Consider the following 24,951-nt stretch of genomic DNA (forward strand, 5'->3'; position numbering starts at 1 on the left):
AGTGAGGTAGATACCAAGATCAGTTGGGAATTTGGTTCAAAATGGGAATTTGGTGCATAATGGGAAAGAGGTGCTTTAGTTAAGGTTTACTGCAAGTTGTAACGTACGACGAGTGAGACATTCGGTAATGGCCTGGTAGGAGGTACTATTTTTCTTCTACTCTTTTTCAGCCTCCAGTATTTGATTTCCATGTTGGTGCAGCAGAAGGAGCAGGTAAATCAATAATTGGTATTATCAGAATCTGTAAGCTTTATCAGTGTGTTTTTATCAGTGTTGTACTGTATTGTTTTATCAGTATTGTAAAGTTTACTGGCAGTGCCAAAACCTATTGGGAGATGAAGGCTTTATTAATTGTAAATAAATTACTTAGTTATTGATTTATTCGCACATTTTGGAGATGGAAATGCAGATGATAGGCGGCGATTGCAAGATGAGGGCGCTTCTGGATATCAGTGTGATCCATGACAAACACATCTCAGTCAGTGATTGCAGCTGCAGGAACTTCAGCTCTGAGTTACTGAACTGGAAGTCAACTTATAGAGACCGCAGTGCATCAGGGAGGGGATTGTTGCCTTGTCACTTTACACTTTATTCCAGGAGGCGGTCACAGCCCTTAGGGTAGGGTCTTTTGAATTGGTCAGTAGTCAGGGACAGCAGTTTGTGACTGCAACTGAGGCAGGTGAGTGGACCTAATTGGCAGGAATGATGGAGCCTCAGCCCTTGCAATTGTCCAACACGTTTGAGGTATTTTCAGTTTGGTTGGATAAGAATAGGGGCTGCAGGGTGGATGAGCTAACTGGCTCTGTGGAACAGGAAGACTTTCAAGAGGGAGGAGTTACTAGGATTCACCTGAGGAAGGAGCTGCTTCATTAGTGATTCGAAACAAACCTGCTGGACTTTAACCTAGTGTTGTAAGACTTCTTACTGTTCCCACCCCAGTCCAACGCCGGCATCTCCACATCACGGCTAGGATTGTAGTGGGAGCTAGGGAATGATATAGTCAGAGGGATTGGCACCATTCTCTGCGGCAAAGAGCGTGAGCCCAGATATGTTGCCTGCCCAGTGCCAGGGTTCGGGATATCTGCTCAGGACTGAAGGGTAACTTGCAGTGGGAGAGAGGAGGCCCAGTTGACGTGGTCCTTGTAGGTACCACTGACATCGGCAGGACAAAGAAGGAGGTTCTGCATAGTCGGTATGTGGAGCTTGGCACCAAATTAAAAGGCAGAACCTCAAAGGTCATGATCTCTAGATTATTAACTGAACCATGTACAAAATGTCATAAAACAAATCCAATTCGAGAGATGAATGCACGGATTGGTGTGGGAGAGGTGGGTTCTGGTTGGTGGAGCACTGGCACCAGTACTGGGGAAAGTGTGATTTGGACCATTCAGGCGGTCTACACCTGAACCGATGCTCTCTAAGCCGCATAACTAGGGAAGGAGAGAGGGTTTTGAACTAAGTAGTGGAGTCGAGGGATAAAATTTGGGAAGATGTGGTTAATCAAAGAGTAGAGACAAGGCGAAAGGGAAATGAAAAACAGACTGTGACAGGAAGGAATAGAGAATACAAATCTAACAGTAAAACAACAGGGGAGACGAGAGGTTATAAAAAGAATAAACGGATAAAACTAAAGGTTCTATCTGAATGCACATAGCATTCAGAAAAAGTAGATGAACTGAGAGAACACAAATAAATAAGTACAATTTGATAGCTATTACAGAGACATAGCTACAAAAGGACTTGGATTGGGACCTGCATAATAATAGGTTGCAAGACATTTAGGAAAGTCAGGAAGTGAGGAAAAGGTGGGGGTTGGCTCTGTTAGTTAATGATGGTATTAAACAATAGAGAGGGCTGACCTAAGTTCATAGGAGACACGGTAGCACAGTGGTTAGCACTGTTGCTTCACAGCGCCAGGGACCTGGGTTCGATTTCTGACTTTGGTCACTGCCTGTGAGGAGTCTGTAGTGGGTTTCCTCCGGGTGCTCCGGTTTCTTCCCACAAGTCCCAAAAGATGAGCTTTTTAGGTGAATTGGACATTCTGAATTCTTCCTCTGTGTACATGAACAGGCGCCGTGGGCACCATTGGGCAGACGCAGCATGGGTTCATGAAAGGCAGGACATGAATGACTAATTTAGTGGAATTCTTTGAGGACATTTTGAGCGCGGTGGACAACGGGGAACGGGTGGATGTGGTTTATCTGGATTTCCAGAAGGCATTCGATAAGGTGCCGCCCAAAAGGCTGCTGCATAAGATAAAGATGCATTTTCTGAAAATATTTTAAAAAGAAGCAAGTGAGCACTGGTCCTGTAGAAAGTGAGCAGAATTAATCATTGAAAATAAGGAGATGGCAGACTAATTGAACAAGTACTTTGCATCAGTCTTCACTATGGAGCAGAGTTTTTCAAAGTGAAGGCCGCGACCCACAGATGGGTCAGGGGCAGGTGTCAGAAGGGTCGCATAACAATCAGTCGCGGCATTCCCGAGATGGTCTTGATCCTGGGAGAAGTGCCCAATGGCCACTACCGGCTTTCAAATTGAGAACGGAATGAGGCTGCATGTAGTCTTCCAGCCATAAATGGTAACAGAGAGCAGGTCTACTTAGCAGGTCAGTGAACGACTCTATTTTCTCAGAAGACTAAGGAAATTTTGCATGTCACCTACGACTCTCACCAACTTCTGCAGATGCACTATAGAAAGCATTCTTTCTGGTTGTATGGTATGGTTCCTGCTCTGCCCAAGACCGCAGGAAACTACAAAAGGTTGTGAATGTAGCTCAATCCATCACGCAAACCAGCCTCCCATCCATTGACTCTGTCTACAATTCCCGCTGCCTCGGAAAAGCAACCAGCATAATTAAGCACCCCGGACATACTCTCTTCCACCTTCTTCTGTCAGGAAAAAGATACCAAAGTTTGAGGTCACGTACCAACCGACTCAAGAACAGCTTCTTCCCTATTGCCATCAGACTTTTGAATGGACCGACCCTGTATTAAGTTGATCTTTTCTCTACACCTTGCTATAACTGTAACTTGATATTGTGCAGTCTCTCCTTCCTTTCCTATGTACAGTATGCATTGTTTGTACAGCATGCAAGAAACCGATATACTAATACATATGACAATAATAAATCAAATCAAATCAAATCAATCACGTACCCTGCACATACATACAGGCCAAGCGCCCTGTACGTACGTGCTTTTGCTGCAAAATCACAGAGGAGAGTTTCTCCTATTCTAGCAAGCAAGGCAAGAGGACTGTGGAGGTGGATTGTTTTGTTACAAGTAAGAGACAGCCAGGGACACAAATAGGCAGTGTACCTACTAGCCAGGATCTCGGAATCTGCTGGAGAGATCTGCTCAGGAGAGAGCACAGCAGGGCAGAGCAGAGCTAGTGTTAGATCTGTACAGAGTTGCAGGGCCTTTGGTAAACAGCCTACATTCCCTGGAAAGAAAATCTTAAATCAGGAACAAAGCAGTATAAAGATGATTTCTTGAGATATGGTTTTGTTAATTGTGCCAATGCGACTTCCGGGTGTGGCGATGACCAGCTAAGTCGCACGTTTCGGCAGCTCCCGGTGGAACGGACTTTTGGGCTCTTAATAAGAGCCCCAATGGCAATTTTAACGGCTAGAAGCACTGTGTGGTAAACCAGAAGGGAATCCCCCCTGGAAACGGATGGAAAAAGGAGAGGGAAGTGGCCAGATTGCAGTGGATCCTTTGGAGCAGCGGCAAGGAAGGCAAGCAAGAACCAAGATGGCGACGGAAGGTGGCAGTTTAACATGGGGCCCTGAACAACAAGAGTTTTTGAAATGTTGCGTGGAAGAACTTAAAAAGGAAATGAAGAAGGAGCTGTTGGCCCTGATATTACAGGCGATCGAAGGGCTAAAGGATGAGCAAAAGACCCAGGAGCGGGAGCTTCGGGTCGTGAAGGCAAAGGCTGCCGAGAACGACGACGATATACAGGGCCTGGTGGTGAAGACGGAGATGCACGAGGCACACCATAAACGATGTGTGGAAAGACTGGAGGTGCTGGAGAATAACGCGAGGAGGAATAATTTAAGGATTCTTGGTCTTCCTGAAGGTGCAGAAGGAACAGACGTCGGGGCATGTGAGCACGATGCTGCACTCGTTAATGGGAGCGGAGGCCCCGGCGGGTCCGCTGGAGGTGGAGGGAGCATACCGAGTGATGGTGCGAGGACCGAGAGCAGGAGAAATTCCTAGAGCCATAGTGGTGAGATTCCTCCGTTTTAAGGACAGAGAGATGGTCCTTAGATGGGCAAAGAAAACTCGGAGCAGTAAGTGGGAGAACGCGGCGATCCACGTATATCAAGACTGGAGTGCGGAGGTGGCGAGAAGGAGGGCGAGCTTTAATCGGGCCAAGGCGGTGCTTCACAAAAAGAAGATAAAATTTGGAATGCTGCAACCGGCAAGACTGTGGGTCACATATCAAGGGAGGCACCACTACTTTGAGACGGCGGATGAGGCCTGGACGATTATTGTGGAAGAAAAACTGGAATAAGCGGGTTATTAAAAAAGAACGTTTGAAACAAAGTGGTGGGGCGAGTATGGGGGGCGAAGAGGGGGGAAAAGGGGGGGGAAAGATGAGTTTTATGTTATTAATCCTGCGATGTGGTAACTTTTCTCTCTTCCACAGGTGGTGGTGGAGGGAGGAAGGGAGGTGGAGGAGATGGGGTGTTGGCCATGGGGGGGCGGGGCCAAAAGGGAAGCGCGGGCTTTGTTCCCGCGCTATGATAATCATGGCGGGAATAGGGAAGCAGGAAGGAGGGGGCGTCGCACGGTGCGAGCCGAGGTCACGGGGGGAAGCCGAGGTCGGCCAGAGTTTGCTGACTTCTGGGAGCAACATGGGGGGTGTAACTACGCTAGTGGGGGATCTAGCGGGGGGGGGGGGGTGGGAGGGGGGAGTTACTGGGTTGCTGCTGCTGGGGAGAGGGGGGAGCCGGAATGGGGTGGGGTGGGCGGGGGGGCACCGTCTGGGGGGGACACAGCTGCGTGGGAACCAGGTGAGGAGCTGGAAAAAGGGGATGGCTAATCGACAGGGGGGGGGGGGGTAAAAGGCCCCCCAACCCGGTTGATCACGTGGAATGTGAGAGGGCTGAATGGGCCGATAAAGAGGGCACGAGCACTCGCACACCTTAAGAAACTTAAGGCAGACGTGGTTATGTTACAAGAGACGCACTTGAAACTTATAGACCAGGTTAGACTACGCAAAGGATGGGTGGGGCAGGTGTTTCATTCGGGGCTAGATGCGAAAAACAGGGGGGTGGCTATACTAGTGGGGAAGCGGGTTATGTTTGAGGCAAAGACCATAGTGGCGGATAGCGGGGGCAGATACGTGATGGTGAGTGGCAAATTACAGGGGGAGGCGGTGGTCTTGGTAAACGTATATGCCCCGAACTAGGATGATGCCAATTTTATGAGGCGCATGCTAGGACGCATCCCGGACCTAGAGGTGGGAAAGTTGGTAATGGGGGGAGATTTTAATACGGTGCTGGAGCCAGGGCTGGACAGGTCGAGATCCAGGACTGGAAGGAGGCCGGCTGCAGCCAAGGTGCTTAAAGATTTTATGGAGCAGATGGGAGGAGTAGACCCGTGGAGATTTAGTAGACCTAGGAGTAAGGAGTTTTCGTTTTTCTCCTATGTCCACAAAGTTTATTCGCGAATAGACTTTTTTGTCTTGGGAAGGGCGTTGATCCCGAAGGTGAGGGGGGCGGAGTATACGGCTATAGCCATTTCGGATCACGCTCCACATTGGGTAGACTTGGAGATAGGGGAGGAAACAGAAGGGCGTTCACCCTGGAGAATGGACATGGGACTAATGGCAGATGAAGGGGTGTGTCTAAGGGTGAGGGGGTGCATTGAAAAATACTTGGAACTCAATGATAACGGGGAGGTCCAGGTGGGAGTGGTCTGGGAGGCGCTGAAGGCAGTGGTTAGAGGGGAGCTGATATCAATAAGGGCACATAAAGGAAAGCAGGAGAGTAGGGAACGGGAGCGGTTGCTGCAAGAACTTCTGAGGGTGGACAGGCAATATGCGGAGGCACCGGAGGAGGGACTGTACAGGGAAAGGCAAAGGTTACACGTAGAATTTGACTTGCTGACAACGGGTACTGCAGAAGCACAGTGGAGGAAGGCACAGGGTGTACAGTATGAGTATGGGGAGAAGGCGAGCAGGTTGCTGGCCCATCAATTGAGGAAAAGGGGAGCAGCGAGGGAAATAGGGGGAGTGAGGGATGAGGAAGGAGAGATAGAGCGGGGAGCGGAGAGAGTGAATGGAGTGTTCAAGGCATTCTATAAAAGATTATACGAAGCTCAGCCCCCGGATGGGAAGGAGAGAATGATGTGCTTCCTGGACCGGCTGGAATTTCCTAAGGTGGAGGAGCAGGAGAGGGTGGGACTGGGAGCACAGATCGAGACAGAGGAAGTAGTGAAAGGAATTAGGAGTATGCAGGCGGGGAAGGCTCCGGGACCGGATGGATTTCCAGTCGAATTTTATAGGAAATATGTGGACTTGCTTGCCCCGATACTGATGAGAACCTTTAATGAGGCGAAGGAAAGGGGACAGCTGCCCCCGACTATGTCAGAGGCAACGATATCGCTTCTCCTAAAGAAGAAAAAAAACCAGCTGCAATGCGGGTCCTATAGACCTATTTCCCTCCTAAATGTAGACGCTAAAATTCTGGCCAAGGTAATGGCAATGAGGATAGAGGATTGTGTCCCGGGGGTAGTCCATGAGGACCAAACTGGGTTTGTGAAGGGGAGACAGCGGAATACGAATGTACGGAGGCTGCTAGGGGTAATGATGATGCCCCCACCAGAGGGGGAAGCGGAGATAGTGGTGGCGATGGATGCCGAGAAAGCATTTGATAGAGTGGAGTGGGATTATTTGTGGGAGGTGTTGAGGAGATTTGGCTTTGGAGATGAGTATATTAGATGGGTACAGTTGCTGTATAGGGCCCCGATGGCGAGCGTGGTCACGAATGGACGGGGGTCTGCGTATTTTTGGCTCCATAGAGGGACGAGGCAGGGATGTCCTCTGTCCCCATTATTGTTTGCACTGGCGATTGAGCCCCTGGCAATAGCATTGAGGGGTTCCAGGAAGTGGAGCGGAGTACTCAGGGGAGGAGAGGAACACCGGGTATCTCTTTACGCGGACGATTTATTGGTGTATGTGGCAGACCCGGCGGAGGGGATGCCAGAGATAATGCGGATACTTGGGGAGTTTGGAGAATTTTCAGGATATAAGCTGAACATGGGGAAAAGTGAGCTGTTTGTGGTGCATCCAGGGGAGCAGAGCAGAGAAATAGAGGACTTACCGCTGAGGAAGGTAACAAGGGACTTTCGCTACTTGGGGATCCAGATAGCCAAGAATTGGGGTACATTGCATAGGTTAAACTTAACGCGGTTGGTGGAACAGATGGAGGAGGACTTCAAGAGATGGGACATGGTATCCCTGTCACTGGCAGGGAGGGTACAAGCGGTTAAAATGGTGGTCCTCCCGAGATTCCTCTTTGTGTTTCAGTGCCTCCCGGTGGTGATCACGAAGGCTTTTTTCAAAAGGATTGAGAAGAGTATCATGAGTTTTGTGTGGGCCGGGAAGACCCCGAGAATGAGGAAGGGATTTTTGCAGCGTAGTAGGGATAGGGGGGGGGCTGGCGCTACCGAACCTGAGTGAGTACTACTGGGCCGCCAACATCTCAATGGTATGTAAGTGGATGGGAGAAGAGGAGGGAGCGGCGTGGAAGAGATTGGAGAAGGCGTCCTGTAGGGGGACTTGCCTACAAGCCATGGTGACAGCGCCGTTGCCGTTCTCACCGAAGAAATACACCACAAGCCCGGTGGTGGTGGCTACTCTGAAAATTTTGGGGCAATGGAGACGGCATAGGGGAAAGACGGGAGCCTCGGTGCGGTCCCTGATAAGAAATAATCATAGGTTTGCTCCGGGGAGAATGGATGGGGGATTTGGAACATGGCAAAGAGCAGGAGTAACACAATTGAGAGATCTGTTTGTAGATGGGACGTTTGCAAGTCTGGGAGCGCTGACCGAAAAATATGGGTTGCCCCAAGGGAATGCATTCCGGTATATGCAACTGAGGGCTTTTACGAGGCAACAGGTGAGGGAATTCCCGCAGCTCCCAACGCAGGAGGTGCAGGACAGAGTGATCTCAAAGACATGGGTGGGGGACGATAAGGTGTCAGACATATATAGGGAGATGAGAGACGAGGGGGAGATCATGGTAGACGAGCTGAAAGGGAAATGGGAAGAAGAGCTGGGGGAGGAGATTGAGGAGGGGCTGTGGGCTGATGCCCTAAGTAGGGTAAACTCATCGTCCTCGTGTGCCAGGCTAAGCCTGATACAATTTAAGGTGTTACACAGGGCGCATATGACTGGAACACGGCTTAGCAAATTTTTTGGAGTAGAGGATAGGTGTGCGAGATGCTCGAAAAGCCCAGTGAATCACACCCACATGTTCTGGTCATGTCCGGCACTACAGGGGTTTTGGGTGGGGGTGACAAAGGTGCTTTCGAAGGTAGTGGGGGTCCAGGTCGAACCAAGCTGGGGGTTGGCTATATTTGGGGTTGCAGAAGAGCCGGGAGTGCAGGAGGCGAGAGAGGCCGATGTTTTGGCCTTTGCGTCCCTAGTAGCCCGGCGCAGGATACTGTTGATGTGGAAGGAAGCCAAGCCCCCGGGTGTGGAGACCTGGATAAATGACATGGCAGGGTTTATAAAGCTGGAACGGATTAAGTTCGTCCTAAGGGGATCGGCTCAAGGGTTCACCAGGCGGTGGCAACCGTTCGTCGAATACCTCACAGAAAGATAGAGGGAATGGAAAAGAAGAAGACAGCAGCAGCAGCCCGGGGGGGGGGGGGGGGGGGTGGGGGGGTGGGGGGGGGGGGGGAGGAACCAGAGGGATTCTCAGGGATGTTAATATATAAGTATAATATGTATAGGTTGTTGTTATAGATAATTGTATATTGGACTGTTAAAACATATTTTTGGAGAATATTTATCTGGGACAAGGCAGTTGCCATTTAGTTTTGGTTTTGTTTATATATTATTTATTTCCTGTTTATAAAACTGGCCATTGTTATTTATATTGTTATATTACTGTGTAAAGGATACACAATGTACTGTGATGGTAGGCCAAAAATTTTCAATAAAAATATTTTTTTAAAAAATAAAAATTGTGCCAATGCAAATCAGGTTGCAAAGCCCATGTGTGTTATATGCAGAGAACTACTGGCGAATGAGGGTTTAAAACCCTCAAAACTTCAAAGGCATTTGATGACTAAGCATGGCGAGTTCGAGGTCAAACCTCTTGATTTCTTCCAAAAAATGCAAGAACTTAAAGCATCAGCTGAAGTTCTTAGCAGAAATGTAACATTTGTTGCTTTTTCCTGTGGATCTGCTGTAAATATGGCAGTCAACGAGGTTGCCCTTCTTCCTTTTGATATCTATATTCTAATGCTCAGAGTCGCCGGGTGTCAAATGATACCACCACAAGGTTCAACCGGCTATCGACATCAAAGAGCCAAACACCAGTTAGTTAGTTCAAGGTCAAGGGTACTTTATTTACACACACAATTAATCATGCAACATAAACACTACTAGTTAAACTACACCTATCGACTAAGACAACCTGTACTTAACTTCAGGCACCCGGCTTAGGTCAGAGAAACAGTGGCCGTTGTTCGATTCTGGATCTATCGGGTCTGTAGAAGTAACTGCTGCTCAGCTAGGCTCATCCGTCTGGTAGCGAGCGTTGAACTTGGACTTAATTCTGCTGGTGCTGCGATTGAAGATGGTCGTTGCCGGGGCGCCAGGTCCAAAAGAGGCCAAACACATGGTGGACTCTCTTCTTATGCTTAGGGGTTTTCGCGCTCTTTTGGGCGGTCCTTCAGTTTGGACCCCACTAATTGGGTGATCCCTGATCACTATGTTCGTTTCGAACCAATAAATGGACAGGTGCCTGGATGGCTGGGCGTGTCCTAAGTGGTCACTGACCCTGTTGTTTACGCTTCCCTAGTACAGGGAGTGGCGCCGAAATGTCTGGGACTGTACCGGTCGCTCAAGTACCAGTCCTTTGTCTGGCGGAGATGGGCCATCAAATGCTAATCGGTCCATCAAATGTTAATCGGTTGGGGTTTCGATACCGTCTGGATTCCTCACTCGCAAATATACATTTCAGGCTCTGAGCCTGCCTGAATCTCGCATTGTCCATTTATCCCACTATGCTTGCGAGCTTCTCTGTTCCTGGTTGTAAGTGGCCATCCCAGATGGCTACACTCCGTCCTCTTGATCCTCAATGTGAAGCGTGACGAATCACACTACTGGGTCTTCTCCTGTTCTCTGACATGCCGGGTACCCTCAATCAAGGACAGGTTCTACCCTACTCTGTCCTGTGGGTCAAAATATTTACCTACGTTTCCCTAATACAACACATCTCTAAAAATTCCTAAGGGGGCATTTGTGTGCTGATTCCGTTGGTGTTTCGGGGGGGCATTGCATTCTCGGGCGTAATGTCTTTCGTGTCCGCAATTGTAACATTCCTGTGCTTTAGGGTGCTGTGCGTTACTTCTGCCTTCATTTACCCATGCGGGGTCTTGGTGTGCCCTTACTGGATTCATTGTGGCGTCTATGCTTGCCTGCTCTGTCTTTCTGTGTAGGGACTGTTCCCAATCTCTCGCTAATCGCTTCAGTACCCACACTTCATTGTGTGCCGGGTGTGAGGGGTTGTAGTTGGCACATGCCTTCTGTCCTGCCTCTGTGGCATGGGATACTAGAGTACGGGTCCATTTGGCCGTATCGTCTGCTGATAAACCGGTGCGGGCTAACTCACCAAATACAGCGGTAAAGTGGATCCAGAGGCGTCCAGCAAACGCTGTTGGATGCTCTCCCTTTTTCTGTCTGCCTGCACCGGTTGAGTCCTTCTACCGGATCTCCTCTATTGTAGTCAATGGCGTCTGAAATGGCTGTTTTCATGTTTTGGAGGCTACCTCCTCCTACATTTAGTGGGCTGGGAAGGGCTGAACTAACTGACGGGTCAAGGCACATCACTATGAGCTTTACCTCTTCCTGCTCGTCTAAACCGTACATGAGGGTCTGTTGCTGAACTAGTTCGAAAAAGTGGTGTGGGTTTGATGTGGGGTGGAAAGTCTCAATTTTATCGCAGGCATCTCTTAACTGGGTGATGGTTAGTGGGGTGGTGTACACAAAATCGGGTTGGTCTTCCGTGGTGACCCTGCGCTGCATAGTGATGGGGTTCATTGGGTTGGATGCTGCCTGTGCAGTCGGTGGTGCGGGTGCGTTCCTTTTCGGGGCCTGGGGGGCTCTATTCTGATTTTCTGTCTCATTCACGTACCATTGAGCCGTTTCACCAAGTTCCTGCCAATCGGGGCCATCTTCCTGATCTAGCTGTGGGCCAAAGGTGTCTCTGGACCCATTTTGAACAGATAGCAGGGATTGCAATCTTGCAATTTGCTGCCTGCACTTGGCATGATCCACCGAACTCTGCCTCTGTTCTGTGGTGGAACTGTGGAGTGCTCGGAGGGCTGCCTTCAAATCCTCGCGTGGTTTCCTCAACTGTTCTACCTGGTTCTCTGTTTCTTCCCTTACCAGCACCGCACGTTGCGTGTCCTGGTAGGCCTTATCGTATTGAATCTGGAAGCTGCTGAGTTGGGCGAGACAAGATTGGTGTGCCCTCTTGACATCATCTATCTCCTTGACCTTCGCCGCTAGCTGCTCCCGGAGTTGCACATTTAATCTCTCACTTTCACTAATGTTTCCCTCTCTACTTCTCTCTTTCTCCCCAAGCTGCCTACGGAGCGTCCTCACGACCTCCTCTGTGCCTCGCAATTGTGCCAAGCAGGATACGATTGGCATCGGCTTACGAACCTTACTCAAACTCTTTTTGTGGATCTCGGTCAGGCTGTCCCACCAAGTCTGTCCTATGCTGTCCTATGCTGCCAGGACCTGTTTCCTAATTTGTGCAAAATTCCGACCATCTTTTCCCCTTTAGGTATTTCCTAATCTCTTCTTCCCATATGAGACACTGTTCTGATCTGTTGGTCGCTGCGACTCGGACTCTTGTGGATGCATAAGGCGTTCCATTGCCTTCATGGCCATCCCTACAATTACTTCTGTCTCTATCGGAAATTTGGAACAAGGGGAATAAAGCGGTGGTGCGGCTCAAGCTATTATCCGGTTTACGCAACTCCCGAAAGTTTCACGCAACAAAATCTATCGAGGTTACCTTATATCCCTTTGTTAGTACGCATGCAAATTACGCACTTCCAAATTTTGGAGGTATGATCGATACTGGTTTCGCTTGTGGTTTATTTTACTTCGTCAATATGGATTTCTAATTCAATCGTTTTTGTGGGTTCTCTTGGAGTGACACAGTCACTTCTGGGTTGAGTCCCATCAGATGTCGCCAATAACTGTTGCCTTTTCCTGTGGATCTGCTGTAAATATGGCAGTCAGTGAGGTTGCCCTCCTTCCTTTTGATATCTATATTCTAATGCTCAGAGTCGCCAGGTATCAAATGATACCACCACAAGGTTCAACCGGCTATCGATCAAAGAGCCAAACACCAGTTAGTTAGTTCAGGGTCAAGGGTACTTTATTTACACACACAATTAATCATGCAACATAAACACTACTATTTAAACTACACCGATCGACTAAGTCAACCTGTACTTAACCTCAGGCACCCGGCTTAGGTCAGAGGAACAGTGGCCTTTGTTCGATTCTGGATCTTTCGGGTTCGAAGGAGTAACTGCCGCTCAGCTAGGCTCATCCGCCTGGTAGCGGGCGTTGAACTTGGACTTGCTTCTGGTGGTGCTGCGATTGGAGATGGTCATTGCCGGGGCGCCAGGTCCAAAAGAGGCCGAACACATGGTGGACTCTCTTCTTATGCTTGGGGGTTTTCGCGCTCTTTTGGGCGGTCCTTCAGTTTGGACCCCACTAATTGGGTGATCCCTGATCACTATGTTCGTTTCGAACCAATAAATGGGCGGGTGCCTGGATGGCTGGGCGTGTCCTAAGCAGTCCCTGACCCTGTTGTTTACGCTTCCCTAGTACAGGGAGTGGCGCCGAAATGTCTGGGACAGTACTGGTCGCTCAAGTACCAGTCCTTTGTCTGGCGGAGATGGGCCATCAAATGCTAATCGGTCCATCAAATGCTAATCGGTTGGGGTTTCGATACCGTCTGGATTCCTCACTCGCAAATATACATTTCAGGCTCTGAGCCTGCCTGAATCCCGCATTGTCCATTTTTTCCGCTATGCTTTGCGAGCTTCTCTGTTCTTGGTTGTAAGTGGCCATCCCAGATGGCTACACGTTGAATGACAAAGCAAAATTAGCCTCTGACATGGTTGCTTACTATAAGCTAAAGATAAAATGCCCCTACACTATAGCAAAGAGATGAATTCTCCCTGCAGCATTAGATATGGCTCGCATAGTCCTGGATGAGAATTCAGCTGAAAAACTGAAATGCATCCCACTTAGTGATAACAAGTGGCTCGCTGAATTTGTGATATTGCTGAGAATTTAGAAGTCCAGCTTATATCTCATTTAAAGTCAGCAAAGGAGGTCTCAATACAACTTGATGAAAGTATAGATGTTTCAGATTGTGCAACCTTGCTAGTTTACATTAAGGGTGTTTGGCACAATGAATTTGTTGAGGGTTTGCTGTGCTGCCTGACATTACCAACCAGCATGACTGATGCATAGATATTTGACACGTTAAATAGTTACGTGGTTGGAAAGTGCGGCTTGACTGAGTTAATTTCAGAGGCATCACAAGCGATGGGACAGCCAACAAGTCTGGCAAAAACAGCAAAATTCTAATAAGGATGAAGGAGATTGTTTGGAATCACTGTTTTATTCACCATGAGGCACTGGCATTGGAAGTAATTCCATCAGTTCTTGAAGGGGCATTGAAATTAATTGTGAAAGTTGTAAATTTAATGAAACACAGCACACTCAATAGTAATAATCTTCTCTGAATTGCCTCATTTCAAACCACTCATCAAACAATATCTCATTGTATCGTTTCAATATGAGGTTTTTCAAGGCTCTTTGTTCCGACATAGGGGCCGAGCACACACATTTATTGTTCCACACAGCGGTATGTTGGCTTACAAAGGGTCGGATGCTTGATAGAGTTTATGAACTGAGGCATGAAATCCACGCTTTCCTTCTTGAGAAATCGTCCCCTCTGGCTGATTCTTTTGGTGATGAAAATTGGATGCTATCTATGTCTTACCTTGCAGACATCTTTTCAATTCTAAATGGACTGAACCTCAAATTGTAAGGGAAGGACAATGATTGCTTTCAGCACTGTGAAGAAAGAAATGCTTTCCAAAACTTATTGAACGTTTAGCAAGTGTGAGCACAAAGCCAAAACTACTACATATTCCCCACATTGCTACGACATCAAAGAAAACAGTGTATTAGTCAGAGAACTTTCAGTAGACTGGCAAACCTTATTCAGTCGCATCTGGCTGTGCTGGTCAACAGTTTTTTTGCTACTTTCCAGTGGAGAAATTTCAGATTTTGAAAGAGAAGAGGTGGGTGAAATATCCTTTTGTGTTTGAGACCCCGAGTCAGTTATCAATTTACAGCTGGCTCCAAATGAGGAGACTGAACACACATTAAAAACACACCACATGTCCACAAAGTTGTCAGCATTTTGGAGTAGCATCTCCAAGGAGAATACAGTTCTGAGTAAAACAAGCATTTTGTTGCTGTTACCCTTCATGATTACCTAAACGTGTAAAGTTGGATTTTTTGTTCTCACAAAGATGAAGACAAGACAAAGGAACCGGCTGAACTATGCACCTCATGTGTGCGTTGCCCTCTCCTCCTGTGAACCTGATTGGAGTGAGATTGTGAGAGTCAAGCAGGCTCACCTGTCATATTAAAATGTGTCCTGTGTCGCAAAGGTCGGCCGGCGTGGGTTGTGAAGGATGGCCGTCATGAGTGTCAAAGGATGGCCAGTTGGCAAAACTGGGTCCCAGGAAAGGAAGGTTGAAAAACACTGTTACCGAGTAACATCCCAGCAGCAGCTGTAAAGCAGAAAATGGAAAAGAAGGAGGGGTTCAGTAAAAATTACAATCATCAGAGAAGTGGTATTGAGTAAATTGTTGGAGCTGTGAGCTGACAAGTGCTCGGGTCCTCATGGACTTCATCCTATGGTCTTAAAAGAAGTTGCTGGTGTGATAGCTGATGTTATGTTTGTGGGTTATTGTAGTTGTGTGTGTGGTGAACGTTTTGCAGTAACCATTCACCATTTAGATAACTGTATCACGCTGTTGCCCATGTGGGCTCCACCTATGGACCATTGTAAGGTATTACCTGTAATGTATCATGTTGGTGCCTTGTGGGCTCCGTCCCTGGCTCCACCCCTTGAGGGGAGGTATAAAGAGCAGTAGCCCTGTAGGCGGCTGTCACTAGCAGACCAGTCGCGGGCAGGCACTGTTCTAGTTGATTAAAGCCACAGTTTACTTCTACTCCTGGTTTCGTGTGAATTGATGGTCGCATCAATTTAATCAACTAGAACACCACTATGGAATCGGCCCTCAAACCTGACCGACTGGAACTCGATCCGCAGGCCCTGGAGGTGAAAGGGATTTTTTCGCACTGGTTCCGCTGTTTCAAGGCCTACCTCGCCGCCTCCTCCTTGCCTTCCGTCACCGACGAACAGAAGCTGAGTCTCCTCCACGCCGGGGTGAGCCATCAAATCTCTGTTCAACTCGAGGAAGCCTCCACTTACGCAGACGCCCTCGCGATGCTACAGCGCCTCTACGTAAAGCCAGTGAACGAGGTATACGCGCAGCACCTCCTCACTACTCACCGCCAGCGCCCCGGGGTATCGCTGGAAGAGTACCTACGCGACCTCAAAGTCCTTGCACGAAGTTGCAATTACCAGGCCGTTACAGCCACTCGACATATGGACCTCGCCATCCGGGACACCTACGTGGCTGGACTCAGGTCCAACTACGTGAGACAGCGCCTCATCAAAAAAGGTGCCCTAGACCTGGAAGAGACGGTAAAATTAGCCTCCTCTCGAGAAGTAGCGTTCCAAAGCCTTAACGCGTTCCCGTCCGATCACGCGATCCCCTCATGGACCCGTGACCAAAGAGACGGTAAAATTAGCCTCCTCTCGAGAAGTAGCGTTCCAAAGCCTTAACGCGTTCCCATCCTATCACACGATCCCCTCATGGACCCGTGACCAAAGAGTACCCCAGGCCTGTGCCGCGTGGCTGCCCGCCCACCATGGGGGCATACCCTGTTATTTCTGCGGCCAGCATCAACACCCTAGGCAGCGCTGCCCTGCCCGGAACGCGAACTTCAGCGACTGCGGTAGAAGAGGACATTTTGCTAAAGTTTGCCTGGCCAGGTCCAAAAACTCTAAATCGCAGGCCTGACCCTCAGACTCACAGGCCCGCAGATCCCGCTGTGTGGCAGCGTGTCTGCCGGCTCCGCCCCCCACCCCCCGGACACGTCATCGGCCTCGTGTTGTCCGTGGGGGTTGCCATCTTCCACCCCACCCAACGTGGGCAACCCACGGGGGTCGCCATCTTGGCCATTCTCGCACACGCGGCCCGCCTCGTGCGATTCATGGGGGCCGCCATCGTGAAAGCCATCTTCCTCACCGCCCGACACGTGCAACCGACGGGGGCCGCCATCTTGGCCGCCATCTGCAATGCCGCCCGACAGTGCGACCGATGGGGGCAGCCATCTTGGGACCACCCCAGCACCTCCGACCACGCCAGCTACCCACAACTCAGCGTGGTCACCCTTGACCAGTCGCGAACCAAACACCTCCGGAGCTCCATGACCGTCCGGGTAAATGACACGAAACACCCTGCCTGTTCGACACTGGGAGCACGGAGAGCTTCATTCATCCATAAGACCATAAGACCATAAGACATAGGAGCGGAAGTAAGGCCATTCGGCCCATCGAGTCCACTCCACCATTCAATCATGGCTGATTTCAACTCCATTTACCCGCTCTCTCTCCATAGCCCTTAATTCCTCGAGAAATCAAGAATTTATCAACTTCTGTCTTAAAGACACTCAACGTCCCGGCCTCCACCGCCCTCTGTGGCAATGAATTCCACATACCCACCACTCTCTGGCTGAAGAAATTTCTCCTCATCTCTGTTCTAAAGGGACTCCCTTTTATTATAAGGCTGCGCCCCCGGGTCCTAGTCTCCCCTGCTAATGGAAACAACTTCCCTACATCCACCCTATCTAAGCCATTCATTGTCTTGTAAGTTTCTATTAGATCTCCCCTCAACCTCCTAAACTCCAATGAATATAATCCCAGGATCCTCAGACGTTCATCATATGTTAGGCCTACCATTCCTGGGATCATCCGTGTGAATCTCCGCTGGACCCGCTCCAGTGCCAATATGTCCTTCCTGAGGTGTGGGGCCCAAAATTGCTCACAGTATTCTAAATGGGGCCTAACTAATGCTTTATAAAGCTTCAGAAGTACATCCCTGCTTTTATATTCCAAGCCTCTTGAGATGAATGACAACATTGCATTTGCTTTCTTAATTACGGACTCAACCTGCAAGTTTACCTTTAGAGAATCCTGGACTAGGACTCCCAAGTCCCTTTGCACTTCAGCTTTATGAATTTTGTCACCGTTTAGAAAATAGTCCACGCCTCTATTCTTTTTTCCAAAGTGCAAGACCTCGCACTTACCCACGTTGAATTTCATCAGCCATTTCTTGGACCACTCTCCTAAACTGTCTAAATCTTTCTGCAGCCTCCCCACCTCCTCCATACCACCTGCCCCTCCACCTATCTTTGTATCATCGGCAAATTTAGCCAGAATGCCCTCAGTCCCGTCATCTAGATCGTTAATATATAAAGAGAACAGCTGTGGCCCCAACACTGAACCCTGCGGGACATCACTCGTCACCGGTTGCCATTCCGAAAAATAACCTTTTATCCCAACTCTCTGCCTTCTGTCTGACAGCCAATCGTCAATCCATGTTAGTACCTTGCCTCGAATACCATGGGCCCTTATTTTACTCAGTAGTCACCCGTGAGGCAACTTATCAAAGGCCTTTTGGAAGTCAAGACAGATAACATCCATTGGCTCTCCTTGGTCTAACCTATTTGTTATCGCTTCAAAGAACCCTAACAGGTTTGTCAGGCACGATCTCCCCTTACTAAATCCATGCTGACTTGTCCTAATCCGACCCTGCACTTCCAAGAATTTAGAAATCTCATCCTTAACAATGGATTCTAGAATCTTGCCAACAACCGAGGTTAGGCTAATTGGCCTATAATTTTCCATCTTTTTCCTTGTTCCCTTCTTGAACAAGGGGGTTACAACAGCGATTTTCCAATTCTCTGGGACTTTCCCTGACTTTTGAAAGATCATAACTAACGCCTCCACTATTTCTTCAGCTATCTCCTTTAGAACTCTAGGATGCAGCCCATCTGGGCCCGGAGATTTATCAATTTTTAGACCTCTTAGTTTCTCTCGCACTTTCTCCTTTGTGATGGCTACCATACTCAACTCTGCCCCCTGACTCTCCTGAATTGTTGGGATATTACTCATGTCTTCTACTGTGAAGACTGACGCAAAGTACTTATTCAGTTCCTCAGCTATTTCCTTGTCTCCCATCACAAAATTACCAGCGTCATTTTGGAGCGGCCCAATGTCAACTTTTGCCTCCCGTTTGTTTTTAATGTATTTAAAGAAACTTTTACTATCATTCCTAATGTTACTGGCTAGCCTACCTTCAAATTTGATCCTCTCTTTCCTTATCTCTCTCTTTGTTATCTTCTGTTTGTTTTTGTAGCCTTCCCAATCTTCTGACTTCCCACTACTCTTTGCCACATTATAGGCTTTCTCTTTTGCTTTGATGCATTCCCTAACTTCTTTTGTCAGCCATGGCTGCCTAATCCCCCCTCTGATAACCTTTCTTTTCTTTGGGATGAACCTCTGTACTGTGTCCTCAATTACTCCCAGAAACTCCTGCCATTGCTGTTCTACTGTCTTCCCACTAGGCTCTGCTCCCAGTCGATTTTCGTCAGTTCCTCCCTCATGCCCCTGTAGTTACCTTTATTTAACTGTAACACCTTTACATCCGATTCTACCTTCTTTCTTTCAAATTGGAGATTGAATTCGACCATATTATGATCACTGCCTCCTAAGTGCTCCCTTACTTTAAGATCTTTAATCAAGTCTGGCTCATTACATAACACTAAGTCCAGAATGGCCTGTTCCCTCGTGGGCTCCATCACAAGCTGTTCCAAAAAGCCCTCCTGTAAACATTCAATGAATTCCCTTTCCTTGGGTCCACTGGCAGTATTATTTACCCAGTCCACCTGCATATTGAAGTCCCCCATGATCACTGTGACCTTGCCTTTCTGACATGCACTTTCTATTTCGTGGTGCATTTTGTGCCCCTGGTCCTGACCACTGTTAGGAGGCCTGTACATAACTCCCATTATGGTTTTTTTGCCTTTGTGGTTCCTCAACTCTACCCACACAGACTCCACATCATCTGACCCTATGTCGTTTAGTGCTATTGATTTAATTTCATTCCTAATTATCAAGGCAACCCCGCCCCCTCTGCCCACCTCTCTGTCTTTTCGATAGGTTGTGAATCCCTGGATGTTTAAATGCCAGTCCTGAACCCCCTGCAACCATGTCTCTGTGATGCCTACCACATCATACCTGCCAGTCACAATCTGGGCCACAAGCTCATCTACCTTGTTCCGTACACTGCGCGCATTTAAATATAGCACCTTTAATTCTCTATTGACCGTCCCTTTTTGTTTTCTTAGTGTGGTGGACCTTGGTTTACTGAGCCTTTCCATACACTGTGTCATATTTTGTGGGATGGGGACAATCGTAACCACTCTTGAGTTTTGTCTGTTCGTGTTTTTTTGTATTCCTAAGCAGCTACGCTCCCTGCTGATTACTTCACCTCTTGGTTCCCTGACTTTCCCTTCCCCCCCAATCTTTAGCTTAAAGTCCTATTGACCACCCTATTTACTCTTTTCGCCTGAACACTGGTCCCAGCTCGGTTCAGGTGGAGACCATCCCAACGGTATAGGTCCCCCCTGTCCCAAAACTGATGCCAGTGTCCCATGAAAAGGAACCCCTCTTTCCCACACCACTCTTTCAGCCACGTGTTAACTTCCCTTATTCTTGCCTCCCTATGCCAATTTGCATGTGGCTCGGGCAGTAATCCGGAGATTATGACCCTTGAGGACCTGTTTTTTAATTTGAATTCTAGCTCTTTATAATCTTTAAACAGGTCCTCTTTCCTAGACTTGCCTATGTTGTTGGTACCGACATGGACCACAACAACTGGATCCTCCCCCTCCCTCTCCAGTATCCTTTCAAGCCGGTCAGAGATGTCCCGCACCCTAGCACCGGGCAGGCAACATACCATGCGGGACTCTTTATCCTGCTCACAAAGGATACTATTTGTCCCCCTGATAATAGAATCCCCTACAACTTGCCTATTTACTCCCTCCCCTTGAATGGCCTGCTGAACCATGGTGCCTTGGTCAGCTGACTCATCCTTCCTGCAGGCCTGTTCTTCATCCACACAGGGAGCAAGTGCCTCATACCTGTTGGACAGGGTCAAGGGCTGAGGCTCCTGAGTTCCTGACTGCTGGTTCCCTTTACCTGCCTGACTTGCAGTCACACCCTGCTGTCCCTGGCCACTGGCAGGATTTAAACTACTTACTCTGACAGGTGTGACTGCCTCCTGAAACACAGTGTCCAGGTAAGTCTCCCCCTCCCGGATGTGCCTCAGTGTTTGAAGCTCAGACTCCAGCTCATCAACTCTGAGCTGGAGCTCTTCGAGCAGCCAACACTTACTGCAGATGTGGTCGCTGCAGCTTGCAATGGGATCTGCCAGCTCCCACATCAAGCAGCTCAAGCACATCACCTGACCAGCCATCACTAATTAATTAATTGGTTTAATTTAATTTATGGTGGGGGCAGCTTCAGCCAATCAGACACTACCCTGCACTTTTAACTGAAAAACAGCACAATTAGATTAACCACTTACCTTTCCTGGTTAAGTCACTGCACCAAACTACCAAATTCTCACTGTCTGTATCTCTCTCACTCCGGCTGTGTCTCCTTGACCTGCGCAATGCTAATAATATAATATAATAATGCTAATAATAATAATATAATATGGCACTTACCTCACACCAATGGATCTTATTATTAGGTTAGAGGAGGAGGGTGGGTGGGAGACACTACTCGTGTAGTGTCTCGGGTTTCCTCTCCTCCAGAATTTATTGGTTGGGGGGGGGGGGGGGGGGGGGCTTCCCAGAAGTCCGCGGGTCGAAAAAAAATAAAACAGAAAAGAAGTGGGGGGGTTTTAAAGGAAAAACTTACGGAAATCCAGACATGGTAAGACGCTGCTCGCTCCCAATCTTCCCGGCATTTCAAACCATCAAACGGGCAGCACGGTAGCATCGTGGATAGCACAATTACTTCACAGCTCCAGGGTCTCAGGTTCGATTCTGGCTTGGGTCACTGTCTGTGCGGAGTCTGCACATCCTCCCCGTGTGTGCGTGGGTTTCCTCCGGGTGCTCCGGTTTCCTCCCACAGTCCAAAGATGTGCAGGTTAGGTGGATTGGGCATGATAAATTGCCCTTAGTGTCCAGAATTGGCCTTAGTGTTGGGTGGTGTTACTGGGTTATGGGGATAGGGTGGAGGTGTTGACCTTGGGTAGGGTGCTCTTTCCAAGAGCCGGTGCAGACTTGATGGGCCGAATGGCCTCCTTCTGCACTGTAAATTCTATGATCTCCCTTGCTTCTGGGTCGCACTCGGTGCAGATCCGGGGGTGCACTACCGCAACCTTCGCAATACAGGGCGCCGTGTACGCCAATTTTAAGTTATATGTACTCCCCGACCTCTGCGCTCCTCTCTTGTTGGGATTGGACTTCCAGTGTAACCTCAGGAGCCTAACTTTGAAGTTCGGCGGGCCCCTACCCCCACTCACCGTATGTAGCCTCGCGACCCTAAAAGTCGACCCTCTCCCGCTCTTTGCTAATCTCACCGCCGACTGTAAACCAGTCGCCACCAGAAGTAGGTGGTACCACATCCAGGATAGGACTTTTATCAGGTCTGAGGTCCAGCGACTCTTGCGGGAGGGAATCATCGAGGCCAGAAATAGTCCCTGGAGAGCTCAGGTGGTGGTTGTCAGGACCGGGGAAAAGAACCGGATGATTGTAGATTACAGCCAAACTATGAACCGGTACACGCACCTCGATGCATACCCCCTTCCTCGGATCGCAGACATGGTTAATCAGATCGCGCACTACCGGGTGATCTCCACGGTGGATCTGAAGTCTGCGTACCACCAGCTCCAAATCTGCCCGGGGGACCGCCACTACACGGCGTTTGAGGCAGACGGCCGCCTCTTCCACTTCCTCCGGGTCCCCTTTGGCATCACGAAAGAGGTCTCGGTCTTCCAAAGAATGATGGACCAAATGGTGGACCAGTACGGGCTGCTGACCACATTTCTGTACTTGGACAACGTCACCATCTACGGCCATGATCAGCAGGACTACGATGCCAACCTCCAGAGATTTCTCCAAACCGCCCGAACCCTTAACCTCACTTACAACGAGGAGCAACAGGAGTGTCATCAATGTGCAAAAACGGACCAACACAGACTAATTGCAGGAACAAGGACAGCCAATGTAAAAGTTGTGGCAGACCTGGCCACATAGTAAGAGCTTGCTGGAGTAAATAACTTCTCAGAGAAGAATGCTAAAAGGAAGACACAGAATTCATTTAAGGGAAGAAACAAAACAAATTCAGCTGAGAAAATTAACAATGGGGAAGAAAACAACTACAACCACAGTGAAGTTGCAGCACTTCATTCTGACGAAGAACTGAAGCTGAAGGTACTCTCAGTCCAGGATGGGTCACATCATTTTTGGGTAGTCGCAAAACTTAATGGGCAACCTATCGAAGTGGAGGTTCATATGGTGCCTGATGTCTCCCTAATTCCTGAGACCATCTACAAACTGAAACTTAATCACCTGCCTTTGAAGCCAGCAGATGCAATCTTGAGGACCTATACTGAGGAAATAATGCCGTTCAGAGGTTACATCACAGTCTAGGTTAAGCAGAGTGGGAAAACTGCAGAGCTACCACTCCATGTGATCCAAAGAGGTTTTCTGCTCGCTTTGGCTGCTCTTAGCTGGAAAGGATTAAACTCAAACTGAATTGGAGCACTGTGAACAGCTTAGTTCATTCCAAGTTGGGCTTGCAGACCAAACTGGAAAAATAGAGCAGTGTTGTTGCAGACACATTGGGGTCCATGAAAGGGGTACAAGTATCCTTGAAGGTTAAGGAAAATAACCAGCCAAAATATCTCAAGGCTAGAGCTATACCCTATGCTATACATCCAAACCCTTTGCTATACATCCAAAAGTCGAATCTGAACTACTGAGACTTGTGGAAACAGGAGTCTTCGAACCCGTCACTACTAGTGACTGGAAAACTCATATTGTACCTGTCATGACGCAGGATGGTACAATTCGCATCTATGAAGATTTTAAGACACAATCAATCCGGTTCTATGTGTGGATCAATATCCACTACTATTGATTGGAGATCTGTTTGCAGGCCTAGCAGGAGGTTCAGCAAGATTGACCTATTGTAGACCTACCTGCAAATGAATGTGGCAACTGAATCTCAACACCTGCTCACCATCATCCCTCACAAAGGCCTATTCCACTACAAGAGAATGCCTTTTGGAATGTCAGCACGGCTTTATTTCAACAGTCAATGGACCAGATCTTTAGTGTCTTACAGGGTGTACATTGTTATCTGGATGATATATTAATTACCAGCACCAATGAACAAGAACACTTAGGACACTTAGAAACTACACTGAAACGCCTTCAGGTGCATGGGTTTCATGGTAGAAAAGATAAATGTGATATTGGGCGGCAGAGTGGCACAGTGGTTAGCACTGCTGCCTGTGCCGCTGAGAACCCAGGTTCGATCCCAGCCCTGGGTCACTGTCCGTGTGGAGTTTGCACATTCTCCCCGTGTCTGCGTGGGTTTCACCCCCACAACCCAAAGATGTGCAGGATAAGTGGATTGGCCATGCTAAATTGCTCCTTAATTGGAAAAAAAAATTGGGTATTCTGAAATTATTTTTAAAAGATAAAAGTGATATCTTTCAGACATCCATACAATATCTAGGACATGTAATTGACCGTAAGGGTCTACACAAAGCACCTAAAATAATGGAAGCTATTATGGAGGTTTAATGACCAACGAATGTCACTCAACTTAGGCTAATCAGCTACTATGGAAACTTCATCCAGAATCTGGCAACTCTATTGAAACCGTTACATACCTTGTTGTGGCCAAAACAAGCATGGCAATGGACATCTGAATGCCAAAGAGCATATCATTCAGCAAAAGAAGCACTGAAGAAGTCAGAAGTGTTAAAACATTTAAACCCAAAGTTACCATTACAATTTGCCTGTGATGCTTTGCCACACTGAGTTGGAGCGATGGGGTCACATATACCACCTTCAGGGCCAAAAAGACCAATAGCTTTTGCACCTCGAATGTAAACAAGTGCAGAATCTAATTATGCTCAGTTGGAGAAGGAGGCACTGAGTATTATAATTGGTGTTCGGAAATGTCACCGATACCTGTATGGTCGTCACCTCACATTGCTGATGTACCACAGGCTCTGAACAAATATTTTTGGCCAAACAAAGTTATCCTTTTGTTGGCTGCAAATAGACTCCAATAATGGTCTTTAATACTGTCTGAACATCCCTGTGAGCTCATATACCATCAATAAGAAAATCATGCCAATACGGATGCATTATTACATCTGCCTTTACCAGCTGGTCAGATACTACCTGGTCAGGATATTTTT

General features: G+C 48.2%; 1 protein-coding gene across 2 annotated transcripts in view; it reads right to left on the minus strand.

Moving 5' to 3' along the window:
* The window catches only part of gpd2 (glycerol-3-phosphate dehydrogenase 2 (mitochondrial)), a 442,371-nt gene that overhangs the window by 243,882 nt on the left and 173,538 nt on the right, over positions 1-24,951 (minus strand). Inside the window, exon 1 of one of the 2 annotated variants that reach the window (XM_072475152.1) lies at positions 14,938-15,038. The exons of the other annotated variant lie outside the window; for it this stretch is intronic. Coding sequence (XP_072331253.1) covers positions 14,938-14,944 — 7 coding nt within the window. The 5' untranslated portion in view covers positions 14,945-15,038. Of the gene's footprint in view, positions 1-14,937; positions 15,039-24,951 lie in introns of those variants that run through there. 2 annotated transcript variants of the gene reach the window in all.

Source organism: Scyliorhinus torazame, chromosome 2 (assembly GCF_047496885.1).
Source record: "Scyliorhinus torazame isolate Kashiwa2021f chromosome 2, sScyTor2.1, whole genome shotgun sequence".
In the NCBI taxonomy this organism is placed as follows: domain Eukaryota; kingdom Metazoa; phylum Chordata; class Chondrichthyes; order Carcharhiniformes; family Scyliorhinidae; genus Scyliorhinus; species Scyliorhinus torazame.